At 42.5% G+C, this 12744-nt stretch overlaps 1 protein-coding gene across 2 annotated transcripts in view; it reads left to right on the top strand.

The window, feature by feature from the left end:
- The window catches only part of BTBD8 (BTB domain containing 8), a 125394-nt gene that overhangs the window by 16211 nt on the left and 96439 nt on the right, over positions 1 to 12744 (top strand). Inside the window, exons 2-6 of one of the 2 annotated variants that reach the window (XM_033916571.1) lie at positions 114 to 296; positions 1482 to 1744; positions 2842 to 2959; positions 4362 to 4451; positions 9423 to 9500. In XM_033916571.1, the coding sequence (XP_033772462.1) occupies positions 114 to 296; positions 1482 to 1744; positions 2842 to 2959; positions 4362 to 4451; positions 9423 to 9500 (732 nt within the window). The remainder of the gene's footprint in view (positions 1 to 113; positions 297 to 1481; positions 1745 to 2841; positions 2960 to 4361; positions 4452 to 9422; positions 9501 to 12744) is intronic. The other variant, XM_033916572.1, reaches the window with a different exon arrangement.

Raw genomic sequence — 12744 nt, 5'->3', positions numbered from 1 at the left:
GGTTTAAATATTCTGTGCTTGTTTAAAATTACAGTGTTATTGCAGGTCTACTATGTGGCATATTGCTAATTTGTGAATGGAACAAAATAATGTTGATTGTCATTGTTTTGTAGGCTTCTAAAAGAGGAAATACAAGCAGATATCACTTTTTGTGTTGGTCACACATTGTTCAGAGCCCACAAGGCTGTGCTTCGAGCTAGGGTTCCAGACTTCAGCTCTTGTGCCTTAAATTTCAACAAAGATGGACTTATTCATATAGGCAACATCAAACCAGCACAATTTAAAACATTCTTGCAGTAAGTTTGTGGGTTTTTTGTCTTTATTATTTACAATACTTCTACATTTTAGGAAAACAGTAATTGCATGCAATTGTATGTACCAAACAAGAGAAAATCCAACAGGACAAAATCCCACAGGTGCAGAGCAGCAAAGAAGATAGTGGGAACGGACAGTGAACACTCCGCAGGAACAATGATGTGAAGTAAAAACTTGTTTATTTCAATCTGAGACGTACAGTAATATAGATCCGACACAGTATTATGTTTCAGCGAACAGAAGCGCCTGCATCAGGGGTCACTATAGCCTTGGATACACAGATAAAAACAAAACTCTTCGTAGCAGTGAAACTCCAAGTCAAGGATACAAATGTCCGAAAACAAACTGTCAAAAGTTTTGTTTTTATCTGTGTATCCTTGGAGCAGGAGCTACGGTACTTTGAACTAGCAAGTAACAGAGTCATCAGCTTGAAGAAAGCCATATGCGTAGATTGTCATATTGTGGCTAATCTCTAGATTTTATATGTTATGCACTGTAACATGTCTTATTTAAATTCTGATAAAGTTCCTAGTTGTATGTAGGAATGTAAAGATTTCTTTACCCAAAAGTTCCAGACCATAACTGACTGAAAAGCTACTACCATTCTGAGCCTTTCAGAAGAATTTATTTTTAATTTGTGACATTTGATTGACTCAACTAGAACTGAATTACTTTTGTATGTTTCTTATATGTTTGATTTTGGATGTTGTTCCTGTAAAGCAAATAGAAGTTATTTGAGATCGAGGCCTCCAAGGAAAATTTACTTGCGTTGGAAAATGTTTAATGTGTCACTTTATCTGTGCTAGTCTGTTCCAATTTTTTTTCCTCTAGGGCATTGGCTAATTTGAGAAATGAAAGGTAGAACAAAAGTCATGAGATGATTACATGAAGTCAGAAGAATCACTTGACTCATCCTTGTCTAAGCTTTAATTTTGGCCAGCATTTCATATAAACTCACTCGTAAAAACATTAGACTAGAGGAGAGGAAGATCTCACATTTTAAATGATTATAGTTACTAAGATTCCTTACTAAACAATTGAATGTAGTATATATTTTAAATTGCAACAGAGCTGCTCCCATCAGGCTATTCTAGGGTTCTGAATTAGCAGAGTACTCCAGCACAGTTTTAGGTAGCGATTTGATCTTTGTTTTGTTTTTCAATTAGAGTTGTGTATTCATCAGACAGAAGTGTGAAAGTTTTTGAACAAGACATTCTGAAGACTAAAGTGCAGAATGCAGAAGATGGAGCTATATTTAATACTTGTGAGAAAAGTGAAATATTTGATACAAAATGCTGTGGAAATGGCAGTACACCACCTGTTTTCTGTGAAAATGGAACCTCAAATAAAGATGGTTTATGCCTAGCCCTTTCACAAACTGAAATTGTGGAAGAAAACCGAAATGGGGATGAGAATGAGAAGACACTAGGTAAGAGCTTTCTTACCTTACGTATGGTGTGAGTGTATGAGATCTGTGAGTGTATAAAATCTAACTTGTAACAGAGATTAAAATTACTTTTTTAAATGAATAAGTTTGAGTATTGTAGAGTCTTGTAAAAGCATAATCGGGAACTTTTCATAACTTTGAAAACTTGTAAGCGGGATCTTTATAAAATGTATAAATAAAAAATAGCTAATTTTTGGCTCTGATGGACTGTGCTTATTTTGAAACTATTTTTATTGAGCATTTCCAAATCAACAGGAATACACAGTGCAAAATTCCATCATAATGATTTGGAAAACACAAATGAACTTAAGCGAGGTTGCTCCAAAATGGACACATTTCTGCCATTCCCATTTATCCCCAAACCCCAATAGACAGTATTTATTTTTGTTCTAAATCATTTTATTTTATGGAATACAGTACCCAGCATAGTCTGGCCACTACAATGACTTTTTATTGTAAAGATTTAAATTCATTCTATGATTGTTTTGAAAAGTATATAATATCTGCATTTGTTAGAAGTACTGTAGCTCATTAAGGGACCCTTTCATTTGTTAAGAAATGGGCTTAGTATGCCCATAATTGGGCTTTTCCCACGCACTTAAACCCATTTCTAACATGGCCACCAAGGGCTTTTTTTTTCCAATTTGTTTTATTTCTGGCTGTACACTGTTCACGTTTAACACATGGCTATTTAAAAAAATATTGCAGAAATACTTATGCCTTCTATTTAGGGGGCACTAAGGACTCCCATGTTATGAGTATACTAACTAATTAGCATTGTGGTAGTGTCTGTGCATCCACACCCATTCTCTGCTGTGATACACCGCTTCCAAAAGGAGTAAGAAAAATAAATACCACATGCTTAGTGCACACAAAATGACCAAACTGACGCCGAACACTTTAGTGCATCCTATGTTGAGCCATTTATTTTGCTGCTTAATAAAAGGGTCCCTAAATACTTTTGTTTTTTAAATATTTTTAACTCCATAGATTCTGTTAAGCCTTAAGTTGTTTTAAACCAACTTCTTACTACAACCATCTAAGCTTTCATGAAGTTTTCTTAACTTTTGTTTTTAAAGACCTTGCTGAACTGGAGCCTGTGTCTGTGCTTGGTGAAGATTTATTTCGTCTTTACAAAAATAGCTGTTTCCCAGACATAAAGTTTCGGATTGAGGATGAACTTTATCAAGTGCATAGGTATGTTGGGAAACACACTGGCAATTTTTTTCTAATTCAGAGCAACACACAGAGGAACCAAGTTAGTTAGTTACAGTGCATTCTCATTATCTTCATGTTCAGTATTCATAAATTCACTTATTCGTGCAAAATAAAGTGTAATCCATTTTCGCTATTCACGGGCATTTTTACTTATTCATGGTCATGCAGAGTATGTTCCTCCCACAAGTATGAAGATATTCATAGAGCTATACATGAGAATTATTATACCAAAAGATTGTTTTTACAAAAAAAGTGTGTGTAAAATACATTCACAAGATGCAGAATAATAACTAGCTGTTCTTTACAAGAAGGATACACAAAATTATGACTTTAGGGTGTTAGGCAGCAATAATGTATATTAAGCAGCATCGCACAGGAACGAAACTCCCTTTTCCCATAGGATCAATGGTTCTGTATTCACGTTTTCAGTATTCATAGAAACTGATGATTTGCTTTGGGGATTGGGAAGCTGAGAATTGGGCAGGGGGGCTGGGGAAGCTTTGGGGATGATTTGCTTTGGGGAAGCTGAGAATCTATGATGGCCGATAAAGGCCAAATGGCCCGTCCAGTCTGCCCATCCACAGCATCCACCATCTTCTCCTCCTCTCACGGGTTTTTCTAGGAACCTAGCCCCAGTGAATAGCGAGAACACACTGTATAGAGTACTTGAGTAGTGGGATGAAAACCAGGAAAGTCTGACTTCAAATCCCATTTCTCTCACCATTACTCCTTGTGATCTTGGCTAAGTCACTCCACCCTCCATTGCTTACAATCTAAACAGGGAAGACAGACAAACAGAATGTCATGGATACAGTTAAGAGGAATGGTTGGGTTGGAGGGCAGAGGAATAGGGTTAAGTATTGAAAGTTAAATCAAAAAGGTGGGTTTTCAGTCTGACCAGAGCAAGTTTTCAAAGGAATATATTTCCCAGTGTAGTGCTCCTTTCAAATGCAAAAACTGACTTACCTGGAAATATATACAGAAGTTAAAAGTACATTGGCACAGTATATTTCTATGGGAGAAGCAGTTCCAGCATCTAAGGTTTACATTCACTATAACTATAATCTTTTCAAACTGCCTTCCCCTCTCATCTCTCCTGGTCATGCATACGTGCTAACATACATACATATATACAGAAGCATTCAAATATGGACCCCCCCCTCCACCGGAGCTTGGAAGAATTAAATGATTTGTGCATGCTTTCATCGCTTTTATTAGTGTAACATGAATAATGCATTAGAGCTCTTGTGAGCAGATTCTAGGAAACAGAATAGCAGTTTAGTAATGCAACAGTTAGAATCTTGGACTCCGTACTATATAAAGAAACTACATTTTCTTGAAAAATGCATATTGTCTGAAGTAGATGTATTTTTCCCTTCAGGGCCATTTTATGTGCCAGATCTAATTACTTTAGTGCTATGTTGAGTGGATGTTGGGCTGAGAGCTCCCAAGACCATATTACTCTTCAAGGGTAAGTAGACATACAGCTAAAAATGTCACAAAAATTTTTATCTGAAGTGCCTCATAGCTTGGCCTTTTAAAATAACTTTCCCATGTTAAAATAAGCATTTTTAATGTTTTCAATCTCATCCAAAGAGGTTTCAAGTTTATTTCATATTTGATAAAATCGCTTTTTTTCAAAGATTTCAAAGTGATGTACAATAAATAATTTTCAAATAAAGGGGTCATACAATATAGGGATAGACAGACGTGCACTTCATGGGGAAATCAGGGAAGAACTACAGTTTGATCCCATCCTCCCTTCTTCACCAGTTACCCTTCCCCTCAAAGCCCAAGCTTATCAACTGCTTCCTTAACTGCATATATACTGAAACTGCACTATATCCTATCTGTACAGCATCCCGAATTGTATATCCACTGGAATAGCCCAATCCTCCTTGTTGTATCCCATTCCCTAAACTATACTACACCATTCTTCTTGTAACTCCTCTGGAAATGTTCTTCTTCTCGTAGAAGTCTCTTTGTAATCATCCTGGAAATGTCCAGATGTCTCTTTTGTAATCCGCCCAGAACTGCAAGGTGGAGGCGGAATAGAAATCAGTAATGTAATGTAATGATATAGGAAAGAGAACAAATAAGGATAAAACAATAGGAGTTATATTATATTAGATCAGTGCTTGCCTACTGTAGAATGTGGCAGTAGCTCTCGGTGTTTCTGGAAATAGAGCAGCATTTTTTCTGCTTGACTGCTTTGATTCCAGAGGCAGTCATCTCTTCTAACATGAGCCAATTCAAACATATCTTTTAACGTTTTAAATTTCATGTGCTAACATTATGGACTAAACTGCCATTGGGTTTGCAGGGGTGCATAGTGCTTTTTACAAGATGGTTTTGTTTCCACATGATGGATTGGATAAAGAGCACATAATATTTTACCCCTCTGGGTCTTGAACAGCAGCTGATAGTGCCTGTGCGTCTAATGTTTTATCTACATCTCAATAGGTCTTCTATAGTGTTGCCTGTTAAGGAACATCAAATATTAAAATCAATGAGACTGGACTCTGCCAACAGCTGAAAATATCTCCAAGATCAATGATAATTGCCTCCTTTTGTGGAGCAATAGAGATCTAGACTCAGATGCTAGTAAATGATACTTGAAATTATGGTCCCAGGCTGGTCTCTGCTATGTCAAAGATTTTTTTGATGAAGAAGGAATGATGATTTGTGAAAAATTGCAAGAGGACCTTGTGAGATTGGAAGACTGGGCATCAAAATGGCAGATTTAATTTGCTCACATTAAATGTCAAGTGATACATGTAGGAAAGAGGAACCTGAACTATAGTTAGTGTACGTGATGCTGGATTCTATGTTAGGAGTCACTGCCTAGGAAAAGGATCTAGATGTCGTTGTTGAGGATACATTGAAACCCTCAGCTCAGTATGCGGCGGTGGCTAATAAAACAAATGGAATGTTGGGAATTATCAGGAAAGAAGTGGAAAAGAAAGATGAAAATGTTATAATACCTTTGTATCGCTTTATGGTACGGCCGCAACTTGAATACTGTGTGCAGTTCTGGTCATCGTTTCTCAAAAAAGGATATAGCAGAATTAGAAAAGGTACAGAGAAGGGCAATGAAAATGATAAAAGGGATAGGATGACTTTCCTATGAGGAAAGGCTAAAGTGGTTAGGGCTCTTCTGCTTGGAGAAGAGACGGCTCAGGGGTGATATGATAGAGGTCTATAAAATACCGAGTGGAGTGGAAAGGGTAGATGTGAAACACTTGTTCACGCTTTACAAAAATACTAGGAGTAGGGGGCATGCGATGAAGCTACTAAGTAATAGATTAAAGCAAACCGGAGAAAATATTTCTTCACATAATGTGTAATTAAACTCTGGAATTTGTTGCCAGAGTATGTGGTGAAATCAGTTAGCTTAGCAGCGTTTAAAAAGGGTTTGGATAATTTTCTGAAAGAGAAATCCATAGGCCATTATTGAGATGGCTTGGGGAAATCTAATGCTTATTCATAGGATAAGCAAGATAAAATCTGTTTTACTCCTTGGGATCTAGCTAGGTATTTGGGACCTGGGTTGGCCACTGTTGGAAAGAGGATACTGGGCTTGATGGACCTTCGGTCTGTCCCAGTATGACAATTCTTATGTTCTTAAGACAATTAACTCTTGCATAAGAGTGCTCATTTTCATTCTTTTCAAGATTGACATATTGCCACTTTGCATTAGAATTTCAGAGAGACGATCAGAATTCTGTGGTATTGCCTAGAAGTGTTCTTAATCAGGCAAAATGGAGGATGCAACTAAACCAGGACTGCAACCTACAGATGTACCGTATTTTCACGTAGATAACGCGCACCCGTGTAAAACGCGCACACGGGTATAGCGCGCGGAAAACACAAATTTATGTACAGAATTTTTTATATACCGCGCACACCCGTATACCGCGCATGCTGGCCGACTCTCCTTTCGCCCGCCCCGACTCTCCTCTGGCCACCCCGACTCTTCTTTCGCCCGCCCCGACTCTCCTCTCCCCCTTGAAGTCCTGTCCCCACCCTGAAAGCCTGATGCCCCCCCCCACGTCCGATTCACCCCCCGCTGGACCGCTCGCACCCCCACCCCGAAGGACCGCTCACACGCACTCCCACCCGCACCCGCACCCCCACCCTGAAGGACCGCTCGCACCCCCACAGCCTCCCGACCCCCCCATCATGTAGAAGCTCCTACCGGTGTCCTGCTGCTTTCTCTTGGCGGTCCCGGCCCTTCCGTGAGCCCTGCGCCTGCGCTGCTTCCTCTTCCAGCGGTTCGCCCTTTCTCTAACGTCAATCCCTCTTGCCCCGCCGACTCCCCGACACGATCGGGGCAAGAGGGAGCTCAAGCCCTCTTGCCCCAGCCAACCGCGGCACTCCCGACACAATCGGGGCAAGAGGGAGCTCAAGCCCTCTTGCCCCCCAACACGATCGGGGCAAAAGGGAGTCCAAGCCCTCTTGCCCCACCGACTCCCCAACTCCCCGACACGATCGGGGCAAGAGGGAGCTCAAGCCCTCTTGCCCCAGCCAACCGTGGCACCCCCGACACGATCGGGGCAAGAGGGAGCTCAAGACCTCTTGCCCCAGCCAACCGCGGCATCCCCGACACGATTGGGGCAAGAGGGAGCTCAAGCCCTCTTGCCCCACCGACATGATCGGGGCAAAAGGGAGCCCAAGCCCTCTTGCCCCGCCGACTCCCCAACTCCCCGATAATATCGGGCCAGGAGGGAGCCCAAAACCTCTTGGCCACGGCGACCCCTACCCCCACCCCGCACTACATTACGGCAGGAGGGATCCCAGGCCCTCCTGCCCTCGATGCAAACCCCCCTCCCCCCAACGACCGCCCCCCCCAAATAACCTCCGACCGCCCCCCCAGCCGACCCGCGACCCCCCTGGCCGACCCCCACGACACCCCCCCCCCCCTCCCCGTACCTTTGTGTAGTTGGCCGGACAGACTGGAGCCAAACCCGCCTGTCCGGCAGGCAGCCAACGACGGAATGAGGCCGGATTGGCACATCCGTCCCAAAGCTCCGCCTATTGGTGGGGCCTAAGGCGCCAGGGCCAATCAGAATAGGCCAGGGAGCCTTAGGTCCCTCCTGGGGGCGGGGCCTGAGACACATGGGCCCAACCCGACCATGTGCCCAAGGCCCCGCCCCCAGGAGGGACCTAAGGCTCCAGGGCCTATTCTGATTGGCCCAGGCGCCTTAGGCTCCACCAGTAGGCGGAGCTTTGGGACGGATGGGCCAATCCGGCCTCATTCCGTCGTTGGCTGCCTGCCGGACAGGCGGGTTTGGCTCCCGTCTGTCCGGCCAACTACACAAAGGTACGGGGAAGGGGGGTGGGGGTGTCGTGGGGGTCGGCCAGGGGGGTTGCGGGTCGGCTGGGGGGTGCGGTCGGAGGTTCTTTGGGGGGAGCGGTCGTTGGGGGGAGGGGGGTTTGCGTCGAGGGCAGGAGGGCCTGGGATCCCTCCTGCCCGTAATGTAGTGCGGGGTGGGGGTAGGGGGTCGCCGTGGCCAGGAGGGTTTGGGCTCCCTCCTGGCCCGATATTGTCGGGGAGTTGGGGAGTCGGCGGGGCAAGAGGGCTTGGGCTCCCTTTTGCCCCGATCGGTTCGGGGGGCAAGAAGGCTTGAGCTCCCTCTTGCCCCGATCGTATCGGGGGTGCCGCCGTTGGCAGGGGCAAGAGGGCTTGAGCTCCCTCTTGCCCCGATCGTGTCGGGGGTGCCGCGGTTGACTGGGGCAAGAGAGCTTGAGCTCCCTCTTGCCCCGATCGTGTCGGGGAGTCGGCGGGGCAAGAGGGCTTGACATTAGAGAAAGGGCGAACCGCCGGAAGAGGAAGCAGCAGGACACCGGTAGGAGCTTCTACATGATGGGGGGGGTCGGGAGGCTGTGGGGGTGCGAGCGGTCCTTCAGGGTGGGGGTGCGGGTGCGGGTGGGAGTGCGTGCGAGCGGTCCTTCGGGGTGGGGGGGTGTCGGGGGGGGGGGAACTATGTAAAAAATTTTTTATATAGCGCGCTCACGCGTATACCGCGCAAGGCTATGCACGGTTTATAAAAACACGTATAACGCGCGCGTTATATGCGTGAAAATACGGTAATCAATGTGTTTGCACTTAGGCTAGATTAGATGGGATATTCCTCTTGAGAACTGAGGGGCAATGCTTCTTCTCTCAGGCACTCTGGAAGTAGGAGGGAAAACAGAAAACCATCTTAAGTTTCTGTCTTGAAGAAAGTGCCATGGTATTGGAAGGAAACAGAAAAGGGGGATTTTTTTTAAATGGCATGAGGACTGGAACATTTTATAGAGACAGTTTTCAAATAGTCTGTCGAGTTGTATTAAACAGTAAATCAAATTAATTTTGTTAGTGATATTGTGGACACAAAAATAAACCTCTGATATTTTCTTCTGAATTTTAAATTATGCTGATGCAATTTTGTTGTTGCAGAATAAACCAAATAGAAATGAATATAATGATGAATTTTATATATGGAGCTCTGAACTTTAAAGACAAAACTGATCCTGGGTGAGTGTAGGATTTTATTACTTCTATTAATCGCTGTCAAACATATTTCTCATTTTAAACTGTAAAGGTTTATGTACTAAAAGATTTCTCCCATATTGTGGCATTGAAGCTTACATAAAGGCCCAAGTGATCTTTACAGTAAGTGATCCATGCATTAAGTAAGCATTATTGCCACTAACTATAGAAGACATTTTGTAAAGCTTTTTTTCTATTTACAAGCAGGATGTAATCGGTTATATAAGTGGGTGTGCTGCTGTTGCACTTTGGTGCAACGGAACAGTTCTTCTAGAGCTAAGAACTACGAATAATATAAAGCTGTGAGCATGAATAGCCCTAAAAACAAAGCAAAACTGCAGGAAATGTTCAAGGTGCAGGAGATTTTATTCAATTAAAAATGTCAATGAATTGTTAAATCAACAGTAATAACAATTAAAAAAATTAATCAAATTAATCCAAAGATAAGTTCTTGATATAAAGCGTATCAGACCTGACATGGTCCGTGTTTCGAAGAACACTTCTTCTTCAGGGGTTCAGGATATACATTAAATAGATATGCAAGAACTGCTACGAGTGTTTCTCTGAGCAGCATTATTTACAGAAGAGTTTTTTCACCTGTGCCTCTAACTGTTTTGATCCATACGGTTCTTGTATATTTATATGATGTCTTTCCTGGACCCCTGAGGAAGAAGTGTTCTTCGAAACACGGATCATGTCAGGTCCGATACACTTTACATCAAGAACCTATCTTTGGATTAATTTATTTTTTCTTTTTTTCATTGTTGTTGATTTTACATTTCATTGACATATTTTTAATTAAATAAAATCTCCTGCACCTTGTACATTTCCTTCAGTTTTGCTTTGTTTTTGCGCTGTACTTTCACTGCAGTTCCTGTTGGGTTCTTTTTGTTGTGTCATGCATAGCTCTACCCATGCACAGCAATCTGTCCCTTAGTTTTCTTTCCTCACTTTGCCAAACAGATGCCCCCACCTTGTGGATAAGCTGCCTTGAATTTGGACTTGAGATTTCATGTGTTTTCTTTAAAGCTGCATTGAAAATGTGGCTCTAGGTCAGGCCTTCGAGCCATATGCCTATTAGGATGCTATCTAGTTATACAGTAGTTCCCTGCCAGCTTGTAGGTGAGTTGGCTCAGAGGCTGCAAGGACTAAGAGTATAATTCCCCCCTTCTGTGCTACTCATTTTTCTGTTGTATTATACTCTTGTATGATTTTAATAATAAAACACATACAACCTATATGTGTTTTGTATATATTGTGACCAAACAGACACAAGGCCTGTCAAGGTCCCGGCTAAGGTAAAAGATAAAGTTCCAATAAAACCCCGGAAGAAAAATTCCAGGATTTCTCAGGAATTTATTGTGAGAAACAGGGTCAGTGACCACCAGGTGGAGCCTGACTTATCTGGGGATGAGATGGATGAATTATGTACAACTCACCACCAGGGGAGCTCTAGAGGGCCTTGGGCTACTGCTGACTCAACTAGAGCAGGGCACGCCCCTAGACTAGATAAGCCAGCAGTGGCATTCAAACCAGCAAGCCGGTTAGGGAGGAAGTTTGGGCCTTCTTCCCTAGGAACCCTGCCGAGCCAAACAGGGACAACAAACCCCAATCTATGGAACCAATGGAGGTTGAACAGCTAGAGGATTTGTCTTACCTGTTTGAAGAACCTATGGACTTCCAAGAGTCTTGTGCTGGCTGTGAGAGTAATTTGCCTGAACCTATGCAGCTGAACCTGACTTTGAGCCACAAACAGTGAGTGTGTTTTGGAACTGTTTGTGTGCTGTGTTTTTCGTTTTTGAATGCTTGTTTTTGTGAGAAAGCTTTGAGAGAGTGGGGAGAGGTTTTGCTTCCATTCTGGGAGGGAATTTGAAAGCCTTTTCTGAAGGCCTTTGTTTTTGGCAAAACCTATGACTCTCTCCTTTTCCTGGCAACCATATTCTGATTGCCAGAGGCTTTCCTTCATTTGCTGCAAGGACTATAAATTAAGGAAAACTTGAATGCTGAACTGTATTTTGATGAAGTGAGATACCTGCTTTTCAGCAGGCAGAGTAAGCTCTGTATTGAGCTGAGGTCTCAAGGATAAGTGGGACTTAAGAAACACAGAAAGAAAGTTGCACTGTATTGTGAGCGGCTTTATTTTCCTGCCTTTTTCTCTTTTGGCAGTTTGTTTTTTTGGTTTTTGTTATTAAGGCTGTGTGGAAACCTGACTGAGGTTATAAAGTCTGAAAAAGTACTTACCTGCCTTAAGGAATTAAGTAAAAAGAACTTTATCCTGACAAGCCACATTTGTTGGAACTTTATTTGTGTTTGATTGAATTTTTTTTTATTGCTACTATAAACTCCAGTCCTGCAGGGTGACTCCAGGCCGGGTCACACGCGATTGCATTATTGTTTGTAGCCATCAAGTTTCTACAGAGCCCTGCTCTGGGTAATACTGATGGCCACAATATACTATATGTACATATATTTTTATTATATTAGCACTATCTTAAAATGAATAAGCCATAAAAACAAAGCTCTCCTATTTCATCATTTTCCAATGTTGTCTTTTTTGTTAAGTTGAAAAAATAGGAAATAAGGTCAAGTTTAATATATTGCTATTACCAAAATAAATTTTAAAAAAACCTTTTAAGTGGTTTACAATAAAAATAGAGGAGAGGGAGGCATTAAGGACGAGCTAAACAAAATCGAGCTGATCTGCATCAAAAAACAAAAGGAAAAGAAGGGTAGGAAAGGATTCAATAGAACAGCAAAGTAAGAATGGGGTGGAAGAAACATCAGGTGTGGGTGGACCAGTGAACCGTAAGCGGGATATTTGCTGATGTCTTCTCCCCTAGATCACAGGCCTCTCGAAAGGGCCTTGAAGACTTCCCAAACCCAGATGTCATCCTAGGTTTATGATTCCCAAACTGGTTTCCTTGAACTCTCTCTTCTGGAGTTCAAGAAATTAGCTTATAGAATTTGTTCCTTGGTGCATGAAAAATTTTATTTTAGAGGTTCCGCCATTGTAAAAAGTTTGGGAATCGCTGTCCCAGGCAATTCCTAATGGTGGAAGATTTCAAGCAGCCTCCTACAGACTGCACCCATCTTGTGCCTCCAAATGAGTTTACTTATGAGGACATCTACTACCTAAGATTTGTATAGTGCATTTCTTCAGAAGACCTATCTCCTCTTCAAATATACTGAGGGCTGATTGAAAAGTAATGAGACTGCCTTTTTCCATTCC

This window comes from Geotrypetes seraphini, chromosome 12 (assembly GCF_902459505.1).
Source record: "Geotrypetes seraphini chromosome 12, aGeoSer1.1, whole genome shotgun sequence".
In the NCBI taxonomy this organism is placed as follows: Eukaryota; Metazoa; Chordata; class Amphibia; order Gymnophiona; family Dermophiidae; genus Geotrypetes; species Geotrypetes seraphini.
Note: the sequence above shows the minus strand (reverse complement) of the source record. Positions and strands in the feature narration are given on the sequence as shown.